This window comes from Hippocampus zosterae, chromosome 11, assembly GCF_025434085.1.
Source record: "Hippocampus zosterae strain Florida chromosome 11, ASM2543408v3, whole genome shotgun sequence".
Classification (NCBI taxonomy): Eukaryota; Metazoa; Chordata; class Actinopteri; order Syngnathiformes; family Syngnathidae; genus Hippocampus; species Hippocampus zosterae.
In genome coordinates, this window is record NC_067461.1 from 22,477,968 (window position 1) to 22,496,692 (window position 18,725).

General features: G+C 40.3%; 2 protein-coding genes across 16 annotated transcripts in view; one reads left to right on the forward strand and one right to left on the reverse strand.

The window, feature by feature from the left end:
• The window catches only part of si:ch211-250c4.3 (uncharacterized protein LOC100535981 homolog), a 132,906-nt gene that overhangs the window by 97,914 nt on the left and 16,267 nt on the right, over window positions 1-18,725 (forward strand). The gene's annotated exons all lie outside the window — the stretch shown is intronic.
• Window positions 3,458-18,725, reverse strand: part of col13a1 (collagen, type XIII, alpha 1) — a 59,426-nt gene continuing 44,158 nt past the window's right edge. For 10 of the 15 annotated variants that reach the window (XR_007964982.1, XR_007964981.1, XR_007964987.1 and 7 more), the window contains 4 exons: window positions 15,048-15,177; window positions 12,539-12,625; window positions 8,229-8,267; window positions 7,540-8,137 (listed from right to left, as the gene is read on the reverse strand). Coding sequence is in view for 5 of the 15 variants with exons in the window: in XM_052081077.1 (XP_051937037.1) it covers window positions 3,786-3,818; window positions 8,229-8,267; window positions 12,539-12,625 (159 nt within the window). In the remaining 10 variants the exon portion in view is untranslated. Of the gene's footprint in view, window positions 3,819-7,539; window positions 8,138-8,228; window positions 8,268-11,881; window positions 11,960-12,538; window positions 12,626-15,047; window positions 15,178-18,725 lie in introns of those variants that run through there. The other 5 variants (XM_052081078.1, XM_052081077.1, XM_052081081.1 and 2 more) reach the window with 5 other exon arrangements.

Genomic DNA, 18,725 nt, shown 5'->3' on the forward strand with positions numbered 1-18,725 from the left:
TGTATTTTTATCAGCGGACATTTCAATGAGGATGGCACTAGAATCGGCTCAGTAAATTATGGCATCATGTAACGTGTCATTGATTCAAGAAAGAGGAAGGTCACACAATAGTAGACAGAGGGAAAACTAATGATGTCATCCTGCACTTCTTTGTAGGCAGCTGTTTAGTGCACACATGGACAAAATTGTTGGTAGTAAATTCAAGGAAAAGAAACCAATGAAAATCGGGAACTGCTTTTGAATTGTGTTTATACCACATTATTGTAAAAATAAATAAATAAATATACAAACAAACGAATGAAACTGGCCTCGACAAGAAAATGACGGTACCCTGAACTTAATATTTTGTTGCAAAACCTTGAGGTTGGAGTTAAACCTTTAATTTCTTTGGAGGTTGTCCTGGACTCTTTTGTTCCCATTTGTATAATTTGTCTTATTAGTTTGTCATTTCACTTCCCCGGACACATCCCAAGAGGCTGGCTCCATTGTCGTTGATTTTAAATTTCTGAATAGGTGCAGTTGCAGTCACGGGAACTGCGATGGTCCTGTATCTGTCTATAACTTTCTTTCCAATCTCCTTGCTTTGCTTCTCATGGCCCATGTTTAGAGTGTTTACATAACATTTCACCAAGAGCACATTGGCCCGAACATAAAACGGCCCTGATTATAAGATGACCCCCTCTTTTTCAAGACTCAAGTTTGAAAAAAGACTTTATGAACACCAAATTAATTTGTATGCAGAAAATAATTAGAGTACATCTGAAACAAATGATTATAACAACATATTTGAGAAGAAAAGCATGTTATTTTGCCTCATTCAAATCTTAATATCTGAACATTTAAATATGTAAACTATAGTGCAATCACATTCGTAAATGAATGGCTTCTGGTTTTTGAAATGTAAATTACATCATAACTTCTCCTCAGCTGCCGGTTAACCTGGCTGATCTTCGACCCACTTTTCTCCAGATTGTTGCTACGTTTCTCCATTTTCTATTATCTTCTATTATTTTCTTCTATTTTCTTTCTTACCGCTATTTTTATTTTTCTTCTTCGTGCTACCGCAATTTGTATTTTTATTCTTCGTGGCAGGGCTTCACTTTGGCCTGGGGAGTCAAGTCAAGTCATCATTCGCTTCAATGATATCTGGCGCCATCAAGCGTCGTCAATGGGTATAATGTCTCGACCCCGAATACAAAATGACCCCCACTTTTTCACTCTTATTTCAATGCAAACAAAACCACCGTCTTATATTCGGGCCAATACGGTACTTTTCACCTTTTTATTAGGCTAACTGACTGGTTTGAAGCTTAAAGACACCTGTGATACTAGTTAAACCACACAATTTGGTTAACCATGTCCCTATGGTCAAATTATTTTCAATCTTTTCTACAGGTAGCATTTTTTTGCACAGGCTTCATGTTTTTTTATTTTATTTTATTCTGTTGATCCACATTTCAAAAGCAATGTCTGAGTCATTTTCATTTATTATTACTACTACATATTATTGTTGTTGTTTCTTTCATGAACAGACGGGTGCTAACCATTTTGCCCAGTATGTCCAAGGCCGGGTTTTTTTGGTGGTGCCTTTGTCAATGGATTCTTATTAATGCAGGGTAAGTTTATCAGTTGCCAACCACACTTACAGCGTCTTGCGGCTTAAGATGTTAAGGTATATTGTGCAATCTTTTTTTTTTTTTTTGGTACTCATTGCATGGATCTGAGGTCAACTGTACCACAAAGGACTCCAAGTAATACCGTCGGTCCAGAAGCATTCATACTGTGCATACTTTCAGTTTGATTCAAGGGGTTCCATAAAAATAGGGCATTTATCATTTCATCCAAACTATCTATTTTCAGGGCCTCAGAAGTACTGTATGTTGATTCTTGACAAAATGTAACCACAGCAATCCCGGAATTCATTCCTACAAAGTAATAAGTGGATGCCATTTATTTTCCTGAAATGCTGTGAATTGTATCTGAAAATCTATACTTTCCAATAACATATTAGTGATTTTTTAATCCACTGAGGTGGTGGAATGAGGAAAAAATAAATCTTCATCTGAACCTAACTGTATATATACTGTATTGTAAAACACACAAAAAAGAAAACCATGAGCTATTAAATAACAAGGAACTACAAATAGAACAAAAAAAGATCTGAAACAGACCAAACACAAACCTATACAAAAAACTATATATTCAATCAGATCTTTGCTATTTTTTTTCTAAATACAGTTGAATAATAAATATAGTGTACAACTTCCCTTTTTGGACAGTCCTCATTGAATGTGGTTGGACAAGACCCATGGAAAACAAAAGTCAAATGGATGGATGGAGCATGTTCTAGATCTCATGAAATATGTTTGTGAGGGTGTGAGCAAGACGCCAACCCCGCCCCCTCATCGAAGGCCACTGACCTCTGACCTCCCAAATCTTACCGGGTATCTGGAAAATAAACTATGCTACAAATGTGCGTGCCCCAGACAAATCTTCTCATGAGAGGGGAAGCTGTCAAAATGGCAAAAGTGTACTTTGTCCATTTAACATTTTCACTTGAGGTGGGTGCAATGACCATGTCGCTAAATGCACTTTTATATTTCCAAATGCACGCATTGACGGTTTTTGGGTGGTGTAGCTTCATATGAATGCAAATGAATTGCTCAACAGAGACTGAAAGAACATGGGCCTGTTTTAGGAGGCAGCTGTCAATAGTGACACGGAATGCTTTTCTCCACGAAAGAAACAAAATGTGCATGTGTCCAGGCGTGTGTCAATCACCGACAAAGATTAACGAGGTGACTTGACATCGTTTTGTTTGATTATCTGGATGCACACGAATGGACGCGTGGGCACTTTCACTCAAATCCCCTCAAAAGGTATTGCTAGGTATTATGATGTCGGAAATTAACAAGCAGCGCTTGCTGCATCTGCTCAACACTGGATGCACAGGCTACTTATTGGGAGTAACACACATACAGCACTATCGATGTGGATACTCTGCAATCTATATACAATGCTTGAATATGTTTATATACACACACACACACAATCATTTTGTTTATATTTTACAATACTTACAATAACAACTTTGAATTATCGACTACTTGATGACAACAGTTGAATCGAAAACAATCAGCATTATCACATATGTGACCAGCCATGATGTGAAGCTGGTTGCAAAACGTATACCGTCGAACCAACTCTTCCGAATATTGTATCTTCTAGCTGCATCAAATGGGCTTTTTTTGCAGAGAATCAGAAAAACACCAAAGGAATCGTCATGAGGCTCTCCACTGTTCTTATGATGCATCTTACTGCGTATATATGCTGTGAGCTGTTCAGCACACCAAAACGAGCATGTGCTGAGTAGCTCATGCCTTGTTTTCACGAGATGGTGGGAGGACCATCACGTAGAGTTAAAGATATCCGTCAGCAGCTACACTTTTTTTTTTGTATGACTGAAGGCTGTGCTACCCTAAATAACCTTTAACCCTTTCATGCACCCTGCAACCTGATAACATGATAAGCTCTCCACTGTAGTAACCGCTGTCCCCGAAAGGGTTAAAGAGAAACAAACAACGGCCTCTAAAACATGTGTGACAGGTCAAAATCATTTTGCTCGCGACATCTACTGGCGCTTCAAACATCACTCGGGTGTCTGTGTCCTGTCTCACAGTGAAATGTTGACACGGCAGCTCCAGGTTGTACAAAGCTCCAAAAAGATCTCTCTGGAGGCCTTCAGGTTCCTCCCTGCTGCCCCTATGGGATACTTGCTGGCGTTCTTACTTCTTAGCCAGTTGGAAGGGGTGTTGACCCTAAAATAGTTATGAAAACACTTGAGTCAAACAATAAGACTTTTGGTGCAAAAAGAGGTTAGAATTTGTGACCAGTATAAAGTGCAAGTCCAGAGTTTTTTGTTGACGGACGACTATGCCCGGTTTGCTTTATAGAGACGAAAGGCCATTGACGTGTTCTACTTTATGGCACGATTTGCTTCAATAAAGTAACTTAAATCAAATAAAATAAACAGCTACTCCCCACATGCCATCAGACTTCTGAAGAATTTATATCACAATTCATCAAACACACTGTACAATAATTTTAAATCCTACTCAATTGGAGGTTTACACTCACACTATTTCTGCAACCTGCTGAACTGAATCGTCAAGTGCTCTTTTCTCCATCAGTATATTTCTTTCATCACTTAAAGTAGTTCTTTTTGTATGTTTTATATTATTTGTATAAGTAGAGCGAGATTAGCAAAATAAGAATTTCATTTCCCAGTGTGCTACCGTTGTGTTTTCACTGTGCATATGACAAACACACATCATGCATACTGAATTTACTCCACATTAGATTACAATATTTTGGATCTCAAATCAAATTACAGGATTTTCCGCAATATAAGGCGCACCTAAAAGCATTCAATTTTCCCAAAAGTCTAGAGTGCGCCCTATAATTCGATGCCCTTTATGTATGGTGTTATATTCCCCATTGAGTTGTTTACCTGTTAGTGTTCCTATGCCATCCAGTGTTGATTATTAGCAGGAACCAATTGTAACCTAAAAGGTGACTGACAGGTTCACCTATACCAGGGGTTGGCAACACGGGGCTCCGGAGCTGCATGCGGCTCTTTAGTACCACCTAGTGGCTCTCTGGAGCTTTTTAAAATGTTTGAAAATGGAAAAAGATGGTGGAGTGAAAATATATTTTTTGTTTGAATATGGTTTTTGTAGGAGGACAAACATTCTTAACATTTTCCAATGCTGTAAAAATATGTTGAATAAATATTACATTTCAACATTTCTGTTAACGAAGATTTGCATCATAGCCTGCGATACACATTTCTATTAGCAGAGCGGGATGCCATGCAGGTGGCTGTTGTAACAAGAAATGGCGTTTCATGTCCAATTCAACTGGGAAATGTCAAAGAATGGCAATCTGAAGGACCGAGAGAAGCATTTTAAAATGTTACACGTCAGTTACGACGGTTAACACGCTACAAAAGTGCATCCTGTGCCTCGTTCATCTTAGCCCCCGTTATGGCTGTTGCTCATTATGGCATGCATGTATAAGTGCGCGCGTTTGCATGCGTGTGCGGTCACGGGTTGATCGCGGGAGGCTGGTTGATCGAAGAATAGAGCTTTGGTCAAAAACGTTCAGGCCCGTAGAGCGGGGGCAGGGGGGCTCTACAGGATGCGCTGCAGGGAAAACAAATGTTTAATCGATAAGGCTCAATGTGTCTTTGTAGCCAACTTAGTCCTTTTGATAGTAGGCTAATATCGATACATACAGCGTATGTTTTAATTTGTTTCGGCTCCAGGCACATTTGTTTTGCGTTTTTTGGTCCAATATTGATCTTTCAACATTTGGTTTGCTGACCCCTGACCTATACAGACATAATGAAAGGAACATAGTACCGTAGTTAACTACTGAGGAAACGAAGCAAGACTTCTAAGTATAGATTGTGGATGTGAGCCCACAAGGTTTGTGTGCCTTTTTGCTGAATAAATTGTCTTCATAACTTTTGTCTTTCATTTATTCTTTTGTAATGCCATTTATATTTATATGTTTCATGTCTGTGTTGGTGACCAGTTCTGCATGGCTTTGCTCGCTATAAAGCGGCATTTTATTGTATTCCCTATAGCGTAGCTCCATCTAGTAGATGCATAGCGCAAAAGCACCCATTATTGTAGCTTTGATTGATGCACCCTATGATGATGAGATGATGGTGAATGGTTATCAAAAGCACAATGCAGAGGTATTGTGACATTTCAAACTCAAGGAAGAAGAGTTTGACTCAACTGAAATGATGCTATTCATATAATACCATACATTTTCCAATAATATAACAATGGATGTTAATAATGTCGTGACTATAGGCTTGTCCCATTGCGGGTCACCACAGAAAGTCCCACAGATAATTTGTCAGAGGCATTTTTTTTCCCGCCGGATGCCCTTCGTGACGCAACACAAATTATTTTGTCCGGACTTCGGACTGGAAGTTGATGGGAATGAAACCCATGTCATTAACATGAAGGGCAGCAGCACATACTAAACCACTGCATGTCATGTTTATTGTAATAATGAAACACAAGGTTTGCTAACTTGCACACTGTTGGCTGCCTGATGTACCATCACCTCTATTTCAGTACGAGCATTGAGCTGTGTGTGTGTGTTTGTGCGTGTACATGTGGTTTGATTCAGGTACTCAGTAAATGTAAGCACAGTGATGTCCAATGTTTTCTCAGGATCATAATTGTGATATTAGAGATAAATTAAACATGGCCACTGTTTTACAAGCTACAAATACAAATCTAAGTATGCTTTGTGTTTGTGTTCATCTCATTTGATTTTTGACTCTGGATTACACTTCACAGGCTGTATATATGATTGGAAATGTTAAAAAACTCACCCCATTCAGTGCATGCAGTGCGGCACGCAGCTACTAATATATGCCCGAGTGGATTAACAACTGCAAACAAGCTCCGGGTTAGTGATCAACGCTTTATGAGTGGACATATCATTTGCATAAACTGTACTTGTACTACATTTGGATAGTGACTCGATCTTGAGGTTGTTCCTATAGACAGGCCAATGCTCAGTGATGAACATTTCAACATCATCCAGATCAATACAGTCATTGCTTTAAATAAAGCAACCAATCAAGGCTGGTTGAAAAACCCCTAACTAAAATGCATGTGACTGATTGGCTTCCGGCGGCCCGGTAGTCTAGTGGTTAGCACTTCGGCTTCACAGTGCAGAGGTACCGGGTTCGATTCCAGCTCCGGCCTCCCTTTGTGGAGTTTGCATGTTCTCCCCGGGCCTGCGTGGGTTTTCTCCGGGTGCTCCGGTTTCCTCCCACATTCCAAAAAAACATGCATGGACGCTCTAATTTGTCCCTAGGTGTGAGTGTGAGTGCGAATGGTTGGTCGTTTCTGTGTGCCCTGCGATTGGCTGGCAACCGATTCAGGGTGTCCCCCGCCTACTGCCCGAAGACAGCTGGGATAGGCTCCAGCACCCCCCGCGACCTTAGTGAGGATCAAGCGGCTCGGAAGATGAATGAATGAATGAATGATTGGCTTCCATATGAGTGAAGCAATGTGTTGGCTTGAGCAGCCCTTTAAGGGTGAGCATTAATGTTCATAATACTGACAAAAAGCTACAGTGAATACAGAGCCATACACTTATGAAGCATGCCGCTGCATATAATAATACAGTTTTGGTAAAAACAAGATACAATGTATTGAAGCCTGCAACATGGTTGTTATAATGGAAATCTTAATTGATATGCCGCTGTGCAAAGTCATACTTTCAGGACATTTCATGCATTGGAAATTGGTAAAGAGATCTAAGTTTGGACAAGAGATAAAACAAAATCAAGTATTCAATGTAAATTACTTTGCTAGCCATGTAATTTGAAGCTAATAGTAGTGCAGGATTTATTTTTATTTTTAGTTTTAGTTAGGTGTGGGTCAAAGCCACTCTTGTTCCAAGAAACAGCCGTGGAAATGAATGCAATTACGACAAACAATGTGTTCAAAATTATCTTCATTAATGTGTTGTTAGATACTACACAATTAAGATGTGGCATTCTTGATTTTAGAATACAAATGTTACATTTTGGCACATTTGTTTGGTTTCAACAGGGTCCAACCCAAATTCACTGTTTCATTTTTCTAATGCGCAACAGTATTTGGGAGAGAAATTAACATGAAAAACATTGACAACCCTAAATCGGAGAAATGTTCATCTAAGTCTGTCCAAATACCAAATATAATACCCACATGAATCTTTCCAGCCGCACAACTCAGTGTAGCATGGTCTTGTCCAATAGAATAAAATGAGCTACAATAAGTTAAAAAGCATTATCCACATCACAGTATGCACAAATATCATTCATATGTAACTGCTAATAATTAATTCTTCCCAATTTCAAAATATAAAAACTAAATGCATAGATATAAAATCAAATACATTGTCATGTGTAATAAAATAAAATTAGAAAAAAAATCTGTACAAAACCTTGCGTTACTTGTTTTTTTAAAAATGGTAATAGGCTATAATAGGATAGGAAAAAAGTAGAAAAATAAATATTCTATGTACAACCACGCAAGCCATTCCAAAGTTATCACTGCAGGGAGGAAGCAAAAGGCACAATGTTAGTTTGAACAATGGCACTCGGGAAGTTAGAAACATGGTGTAGGTGTCAAACTTTTCCTTACTTTGTTCCAACAGCCTGGTACAGGTAGGCCATCATCTCCCTGGAAAGAGAAAACAAAGTGCTGAACACTCACAAAATAGAGCGATATGCAACTGTAAAGCCATTCAACAATTACGGGTGGAAAGCAGATACAAGAAGATCCACTCTCACTCATCGACCCCTCCTTTGAGCCCCACCAACCAAGTCACCATTTTCACTAAACTGGATCTTCGCAGTGCTTATCATTTGGTGAGTATCTAGGATGGGGATGAGTGGAAAATAACCTATACGGATGGCCCTTGGCCTCTTTGAATATTTGGCGGTGACATTTGGTCTCACAAATGTGTTTGCTGTGTTTCGAGCACTCATTAATGACATTCTCCCAGAGATGCTTTCCCAGTGTGTGCATGTTTATCTCGATGACATTTTTTCTCTCGAACCTCTGAAGAAGACATCCTGCATGTCAGATTAGTGCAACAACGCCTCCTAGTGAACAGAAAACTTCAAGTTCGGTGTTCCTACTATTACTTTTCTCGGCTACATACTCACCTGGGGTCATCTTTGGCTGGATCCCACAAGATAGAGCTGCTTGCCAAGGAGCCTCAAACAATTCCTGGGGTTTGCAAACTACTGCTTTTTAAATATATTTCAAACACCAACACAGCACCTGAAGTGCCTTCACAAGCCCCCATTTGAGAATCACTGCTGTAGCCTGTCTTTGGGTTATCATCCCCAGTCCAATGAACAGTCAGAGAGAGCCAATCAGGACCTGGAAGCACCCCTTTGGTGTTTCTTGGCCCTCCATCCAACTTCCGGCGCCTTTCATGGGTCGAGTATTTCCACAACTCCGTCACCTCCTCAAACAAAGACCCATCGTTATTTATGGTCGCCTATGGCGGGGTGTCCAAAGTCGGTCCTCAAGGGCCGCTGTCCTGCCTGTTTTCCAGCTATCTAAGGAGCAACAGACCTGATTCAATTAATCAGGGTCGTTCTAATGTTACTTTAGAGCTGGCTGATGAGCTGATTGTCTGAATCAGGTGCGTTACAGCTGGGAGAGCTGGAAAACAGGTAGGACAGTGGCCCTCCAGGCCCAGAGTTGGACATGCCTGGCCTATGGGAATCAACCCCCAATGTTCTCCTCCCAGAAGCAAGAGGTCACCGTTCCCTCAGTCCATGAACATCTCATCGTTGTCGTGTCATTTGTAGGCATGCCAGAGCTGCCCTGTCCCTCACAGCCCAACAAAACCATCAACTGTCAGATAGGCATCCCCTTTCTGCCTCAGCACTCCAAAGAGGTGTTCTTGATGGTTTCAGATTCCGGTAACACAATTGGCAAACCATAGATATAGTCAGGGAGGATGCTCACTCTGGAGTACGGATGGAAGGCTACCAGCAGTTTTTGTGTCAGGTTGTTACTCCTTAGAACCCTCAAGAAATTCAGTCTTTGCTGCAACTTCTTCACAATAGTTGTATTCTGCACACCCAAGAAGTGAAGATCAGGTACCGTCTCCACGAGGTACCCATAGATGAGCAGTGGCTGAATGTCTGTCCTTTTGTGATGCCCAATAATCTCCATTGTTGTGGTTTTATTTAGGATCACGTTATGTTGACAGACCACTGCCAGTCGCTGCACCTCATCCTGGTGTGCTGATTCATCCTGCCCAGAGATGAGCTCTACCACATTTATATCATCCACAATGATGGGGGAACTGTCATGAGTATACAGGGCGAAAAGTAGGCGACTCAGTACACAGCCCTAGGTGTACCCCATTCTGAGGCGAATGGCCGATGAGACGTGTGTGTGTGTGTGGTGGGGGTGGGGGGTTCAGGAAATCGAAAATCCAAAGGCAGACAGTAAAACGGACCCAGGCCTGGCATCTTATTCACCAATCTGCAGGGGAAGATGGTATTAAACGCTGAGCTGAAGTCGACTAAGAGCAGCCGGACGTAGCTCCCCTGCTCCTCTCGATGGGAACGAGCATAGTGGAGAGCTATTGCTAGGGCAGCCCCCGTTGACCTGTTGGTTTGTAAAGGGAGAATCAGAAACCAGGAGGAGACAGGAACTGATGTGAGCTCGGACCGGTTTTTCAAAGCACTCCAAGCCTTTGGGTGTCAGTGCCAGTAATAGTCATTCAGTCCACTGATGTTCTTGGGTGGGGTACAATGATGGAGGACTTCAGGCAGGGAGGGACAGTTGCCTGGCTTCGGGAAGATTTGAAAATGGACGTGAAGATCACAGGCAGCTGATCAGCACAATCCCTCAGCTCCTGTCGTGAGTTGGAACCGGCTGTATCTACACTTTGTGATTTTGAATTTTTACTTTGATCCACAAAACTGCTGTGAAAACTATCTTTGTTAGGTGCACATCAATTTTAGATCACACTTCATCCATCAATTTCATACTGTCGATGCACAATAGCACATGACACTCTCAGGAGGAAAGATTTTCATCCTTTTTTTTTATTTTTTATAAAACAAGTTTGAGCAAATGATGATCAATAAAAGGACATTGAACGAATGTTCCCTTTAATTTTGGATGAAAATGCGGATGAGAATTCACAAAAAGTCACGGAGCTAATCCGTCCACCACAGTACCGACAAAATCAAAGTCAAAACCCCTTGTATCAAAGTAGAGCAATGCAGATTTGTGATGCAAATAGGATTTGTTGTAGTTTGAAAGAATTGGTCAAGGAGTCATTTTATGCCACTTTTGATGTTCTGAACCAGCTCAAATTAAACAGGAATCAATGTAAGTAAATATGAAACTTGTAATAATCTACAGCTCAGGTTCCAATGTCATTTTATTTTTCAATGTGCTGCGAGTGTGCTGAGAGTGTGAGAGCAGTGCGCAATTGCTCACAGGCGCATAGGGGGAACATTGTACTGAACCAAGTCTGACTTCATGTGTGAAGGTAAAATTTGGTGAGATGACCATTATACTATGAAATACATACATACATACATTTTTTACAAACCTTTAGTATGGTATTCAGTGACAGCTGTGTGACAACACTGATTTGCAGATGCTCTGCAATGTTAAGTGTGCGAATGTAGTAGTAAAATTGAATTCAAGCAAGAAAATGGAAATAATTCTATGCATGAAAAAAATAATATATATATATATATATATATATATATATATATATATATACTGTATATATACATACACGCACACATGCATACAGTACACACACACACACACACACACACACACACTTCTACTTTTATTTGCTTTGCACAACCTGTGGTAATGTGGCCCATAAGATTTGGTGCTCCATGCAAGAAATGAAAGAGAACCAAAAAAAAAACAAAAAACAGATTAACTATGGTTATAAAAAGTTCAGAGTGTATTTGTACAGCCAAGTACCTGTATATGAATGTTTAGTTTTAGAATGAAAGTTTGTTATGTGTTGCGTTAGTCACAATCGGTAAGTTATGAAGTTGTGACCAAGGTCACTAAATTGAGTGTAACTTCCTTCAAATGAAGATGGTCAGTCAAAAAAAAAAAGATTTAAACCAATAATAATTTACGTAAACGATAATTATTTTCATGCAAACTTGCAATGCAAAACCTAATAAAGTGCAGGCATCTTACTATATGATGCTATTTCGCAACTCTAATGTTAATGGTAGGTAGCTAAATGCATGCTGGGGAGGAAAGAGAGAGCACCATACCACAGGACAAGGGGCATCCAGCCCATCCAGGCCTGGCAAGCCCGGTTCACCCTTCTCTCCTTTAAAGCCTCGGAAACCCTGTTTGTGAAATCATCCATTTAAAACCAGCTTTGGAGCTTAAGTTTGTCCTCCACCGTTTGGGGACACGAGGATTCGCCCATCTGTCCGTTGAGCGACTTGAAGGTTTACCTCAGCATGCGGGCAAACGGGACTGATAGGAACAGAATTCATTGAGATGAGAGCGTCAGCATTCTTGCTAATAAATGTTTCTTTAAGAGAACAGAATAACTTGACTCGGAATGATGTGTATGGGCCAAACGTTAAGCACATAAGGTACATTTGACCGTGTTTTGTTTTGGATTGAAGTCATATGCGGTTTGTGCATATGGCATAGTGCATGCATGGGATTTGAAGACCTAATATGTGTTGAGATTGCGTGTCTTCAACTGCACGTGTTGAAAAATTCAAATAAGGGATGTTTAAACTCCCCCCAAATAAAATGATATTCATATCAATGATTTATTCCCATCAGTCTTGTACCTTGGGAGAGAAAAGACGCCTGAGGTTGATGAGAACCAGAGCCAAAAAGAATATTTTTTTTCAGTGACCCCCATTTCTTCTTTTTGGCTCTTATATGTACACAGATTACTGACATACCAACGGACATGGGGCATCTAATCCAGGTGCTCCTTGGTCTCCCTTATCCCCTTTGGCCCCCCTGTTGCCTTTCTTGCCCCTCTCTCCCTGCAAACAACAGTGTATTAAACAAATGAGTTTAGTCCTCCTTTGTGCAAATTTGAGATTCTGCTATATTAATCTAGTTGTTATTCATTTAACATGAGAAATACATTAGTTCCGTGTGTTGCTCTGTATTTTAAAGGGGACATTTTCTTGACAATAATATGTTGTATGCGCCCCCATTAGTCTAAACCAAGCATCGGATTAATATTGCGTTTGTGGAGTATGTACCGATGAGCAAAAACCTCCCATTTTTATCCATCTCATTTTGCCACTCGTTGTTGACTGAAAAATGACATGATTGGCTGTTACCTGAGTCATGAGCGACTGTGAGGTCATTTTCAGTCGATAGCAAGTGACAAAATGGCTGCCCCTTGACATGGATTAAAAACATGAGTGGATTTTGCTGGTTCATTCATTGTTTCACCAACGCAATATTATTCCGAATTCCGTGTTTAGATGAGTGGGGCTACATTGAACATGTTATTGGAAAAAAATGTTTTGGGTTGACTTCCCCTTTAAGGCAATAATAGAATTGTTGAATAAAGGGCAGATATAGTTAGGGAATGAGGGATGGGTTATCAAACGCCAGTTATGTGTTTTTGAGGGAATGATCTGCTCAATGCTGCATGTTTCAAGATCGCAAAGGAAAATACAGAACTCGTATTTGGTCTTTGTTTGATTGTAGGTGCTCCAACTGCACAATACAAAAAAGCCCAACATAAGTAAAGGTATGAAATAATCCATGAGGTCATCAAATATAAGATTTACCTGAGTAAATTACATCATGTTTTTCTATTCAAACATTACATGTTAATTGTTTGTGCCAGAATTGGAATTAGCCTAATTGGATTAGACATCAGTTCACATTGCACATTGGTCTCTTTGGGGTGTTTAGGCGTAAAAAAAAAAAAAGTAGTGTGTTTCCGGTACCCCGACCGACCGAGAATTTCTACGTCGAAAAAAAAAACTTTACGGTCAGCATTTTTTTCAAACAACCCTCTACATTTTTGTGTAGAGAGTTTACGTCGGTGCAAACTCTCGCGATATTCAAGTTGAGCGCGTGCATCGTTTGCCCTGTCGCCTGTCAACAACATTGAAACATGGCGGCGGTCGCGATCTGCGACGACAGTTTAAACCGCGTTTTCTGTGTTACAGTTGCATGCTCGCACCGTAATGTTAAGGAAATAGCATCCATTTATGTATTGAAAAAAAATCAGCAAACTATTTGATGAACACCACGGGCCGAGTAAACATCGAGGGCGGAGGAGGACATCGACGGATGTCCCCCCCCTCCTTCTCCCCCTGAGTCCAGAGCGGGGAGAAAACTAAATAGGTGGCGGCGGTGCCGGCCACGGAGCGTTGGGTTCAATGACTTCTTGTTTTATGTTTTCTGGTTATTTTGTTTACATTTTTGATGGAAAAAACAAAAGATTAAAAAAAAAAACTTTGTCCGACCTACCGACCCTATGCTGAAATTTCATGTTACTTTTTTGTTTGGCCTTAGATTGGACTGTTTTCGTTCAATGTGGATCCAAAACATTTGACATTCTTGGCATTTGAACAAAGGAGTTTAGACTTTTTATATCCACTGTACGTGCTCTTTTTTTGAACACCTGTTCATCAAGATCAAAGGCTGTCCTTGTTTCAAGGTTTGCATAATGGAAGAGTACTGCTGTACTTGCTGCTATACTGCTGTACTTTTTTTCATTTGATTGTTTTACGAATATTTCTGGCCTAGAGGTCAGTTTCATACAAACATTTACTGACTTAACTACTGCGTTACTTCATAGTTAATGAGTTAGAATACGGCTCAGTCATACTTCCCTTAATGGACATTCCGTGAACATACCAGGCACGTTCTCAATTTGTTGTTTATGTGTTATGTGTAACATTAGCCTAATCGCACACTTATTCAGCCTGTTGTTAATTTTTTTTTAATTGCCTTTCAAGATGACATGTATGTTCTTGGTGTTGGGTTTTATCAAATAAATTTCCCCTAAAAATGCAATTGAAATTCCAGTGCGACTTTGTTTTTTTCTTCATTAGTTTGCATTTCATGGCTGGTGCGATTTCCAATCCGGAAAACATGGTCGGCCCACGTCTTTCAAATTGTACTGCGCTGAGAGGAGTCACTTGAGTTTGGCACGGAATGCTTCCATTAATCATACGAAGTGAGCGTGCTGTTTCAAGTATGCTCAGTGTGTAAGCTTTGACTTACTGAAGGTAGTTTGGTTTAACGGTGTGTGTACACGTAAATAAAAATTTCATCAACAGAATTTTAGAAGCATGCAATGATGCGAGAGCATCACTTGCCATTTAGGGGATATGGAAAAAGGGTCAGGGGTTGATTCATGAGCACTTGCATGGCAAATGTACAGTTAAAAAGGAATAGGCAAAAAGGAGGTGTAAGAGGAGGAGTATTAACCCAGGACTTTAATTAGAATGCAGGAGCAGGAGCAGGAGCCCAAGTGTTGTGAGAGGGAGAGAGGGCAACCCTTTGCGAGAAAAAGAGCCATGGGGCAAGGTGGAGGGAAGGAAAAAGGGGATAGGAAGACCTGTGGATACAAAGGAAAGATAGGACAAGAGTAAAAACAACTCCACGATTCCATAGCTTGATCTTCAACACTTTCAACTGAATGCTCACTCGTAGCCGAATTTAGAATATTCTTCATTCACCATGTGGATCAAGTATTTTCATTTGAGTTCGCTTATCCCTTGGAAGTCAGTTGAATGTGTTGAAAAAGTCGATGAAATGTGAAGACTTGATTGATGGGAGTGGAAATATTAAACAAGGACCATGTTAATAGGAAGGAACAGCAAGATTATTATAGCGGTAGGGTATTACAGTCAGTTTACATGTGGTGGACAATATAAAAGATTTTTTTTCAGATTAAAAGCAGAAGTCACAAATTCTCGTCACTAAAGCAAATACGACAACTGTAATGTGCCATTTTAACAAAAAGTATTTGGCCCCCTTCGTGATTTTTTTTTTTGCATTAACCACTTTTAAATCTTCAGATGAGATAAGCAACTTTAAAATCTCACAAAGAACACAATTAAATATTCAATGCAGTTTCAAAATTGCGCTTTTATTGATGAAGCGGAAAACAAATCTGACCCCTTGTGAAAAATAAATTGGCCCTTGAATCTCAAACGTGGATAACTGTGTGTATCACAAGCATTTGTGATCATAGGCTGAGTCTTTAACAAAATGTTGTCACACTCTTTTTCACACAATCACAACAACATAGTCGTATTTGAGTCTTTTCAAGTATGAACAGCTCATTTAAGGTCATACAACAGCATCTGAATTAGATTTAAATAATTCATGCTATTTTGATGATTTGTTGATTTATTTTGTCAACAAACTCCTCAAACCCAGCAACAACATTTCAACCTCTTTTACATTCGGCAAATGTAGTTCATTCCTATCCTACTTTAAATCCAAAATCGACATCCACTACAGTTCACTCACCACCTCACCCACCCCCCTCCATTCTTACCTGCCTCTATTCCTCCAACTACTCCACCTCTCTCCAAATTCATGCCCATCTCCATACAAAACCGACAAAGTCCTCACCTGGCTTCGCTCGTATCTCGCTGACAGGAAACAATTCATACACATCAACAACTGCTCTTTCTACACTGCCCCACTGTCCCGAGGTGTCCCCCAAGGTTCTCAGAATCAGAATCAGAATCAGAATCATCTTTATTGGCCAAGTATGGAGAACACACAAGGAATTTGTCTCCGGTATAACACGCTGCACTAGTATCATCGTAAACAACGTTCTGTGCTTGGTCCTCTTCTCTTCATCCTCTACCTTCTACTCCTCGGCCAAATCATTCGTCATCATGGTCTCCAGTTCCACTGCTATGCTGATGACGTCCAATTGTACATATCCACCAAATTGTTTACCCCAACAACCCATTCCACCCTGTCTAACTGTCTTTCAGATATAAAATCCTGGATGCAAACAAACTTTCTCACTCTGAACTGCACTAAATCTCAACTGCTAATAATAGGTCCTCAGTCCCTCACCCAAACAGCCTCCAACTTTAACCTCACTATCGACAACTCCACCCTGTTCCCCTCACTGTCGGAAACCTTGGGTGTCCTTTTTGATAATAATCTCTCCTTTGACCAACACATGACCCAAATCACCAAAACTGCTTTCTTCCACCTCAAAAACATTTCTCGCCTCCGCTTTTCACTTTCTTTCAACACCGCTCAAACCCTCATCCACGACTTCATCACCTCCCGCCTTCAGTACTGCAATAGAACCCTCTACGGTACAACCTCCAAACTCCTCAATAAACTACAGTACATGCAGAATGCTGCCACCCGCCTTCTCACCCACACTCGCACTCGTGATCACATCACCCCCATCCTGAAAAACCTCCGCTGTCTCCCTGTTCCCCAGCATATTCAGTTTGAACTCCTACTACTCACCTATAAAGCCCTTCACAATCAGGCTCCCTCCTACCTCGCCGACCTTCTTCACCCATACACTCCTTCCCGCAAACTCTGCTCCTCAAAGACAAACCTCCTCGCCATCCCCGTGACCAGGTTCAGAACCCGGGGGGACTTCTCTGTCACCGCCCCCACGCTCTGGAACACTCTACCACAACACATCCGCAACTGAGCACCAATCCTTCAAATAATGTCTTTAAAACTCAATTATTCCGTAATGCTTTTAAAAACTTTGATTCTCTTTTACCCATTTCTGCTTTGTTTTTCTTTTTATAAATGCGTTTGTTTTAAATCATGTATGCTTGGATTTAAAGTGTACATTTTTATCCTATGTTTTAAACTCTTGTAAAGCGTCTCTGAGTATCATGAAAAGCGCTTTCAAAATTAATTTAAAAAAAATTAATTCCTTCATCTTCCGAACTGCTTGATCCTCACTAGGGTCGCGGGGGGTGCTGGAGCCTATCCCAGCTGTCTTCGGGCAGTAGGCCGGGGACACCCTGAATCGGTTGCCAGCCAATCACAGGGCACACAGAGACGAACAACTATCCACACTCACACTCACACCTAGGGACAATTTAGAGTGTTCAATGAGCCTGCCACACATGTTTTTGGAATGTGGGAGGCCCGGGGAGAACATGCAAACTCCACACAGGCAGGAGGGGAGCTGGAATCGAACCCGGTACCTCTGCACTGTGCAGCCGAAGTGCTAACCACTGAACTACCGGGCCGCCATTAAAAAACCCAAAACAAAACAAAACAAAAAAAAACATTATTATTATTATTATTAACAAATCTGGTGTTAACTAGACCAAATAGACCAAAGACTATTTCCAAATAGCTGGTTTACGATTCAACAAGGTGTGAGATTGAGTTTTTCCATAGGACAGACAGGTTAGGATTTTTTTGGGCCTTAAAAAAAAACATCTCACCTTAGGAGCTGCATTTTGTATTTATTTAATTTTGTCTTTGTGAGACAGTAAATTTGGCTTGATAAATATGAAAAAAAACATCACGAAGACGGCCACTACTTTTTCACCACACTGTGTCACAAAAAGACAAAATGGAATTGAAAATTCTAATTTATTTTGACCACAAAAGCAAAAGAGGTACTCTCCAGGGTCATTATATCCCTTTGATGTCTTTGACTTGTTTTGATATGATCAAGTGCATCTTCTGTTCATCTTGTGTTGACATTCATTATTCATAATCACGCAGAATCAAAGCATCTATCTGACTAATCAGTTTTTTCATGAATAATATTAAAGAGAGTGTCTTTCATTTCGGCTAGTCAACTCTTGATTTTATATCTGCTTGTGAGGCTTTGAAGCAATTCCCAGTCAGCTAAGTGGCAGCAAAATTAGCAAGATTTGCAAATTTAATTGGCACCACAAAGATAATATCCATGTTAAAATCCCACCAGAGCCAGTTTCAAGAAAATTTAAAAACTATAGACTATCTATAAATATGATATTTGAGGCTTAACTGAGGAGCCATAAATCCGAATCATTTTTGTGACAAAAAAAATATTTGCATACAAGCTCCCTTGTCAAGGCTCGAAATGACTTTTTTCTTTGAAAAACAATTTTGCTAATCAGTGACTTAATTTGAGGAGCAATTTATTAATTTTGATGA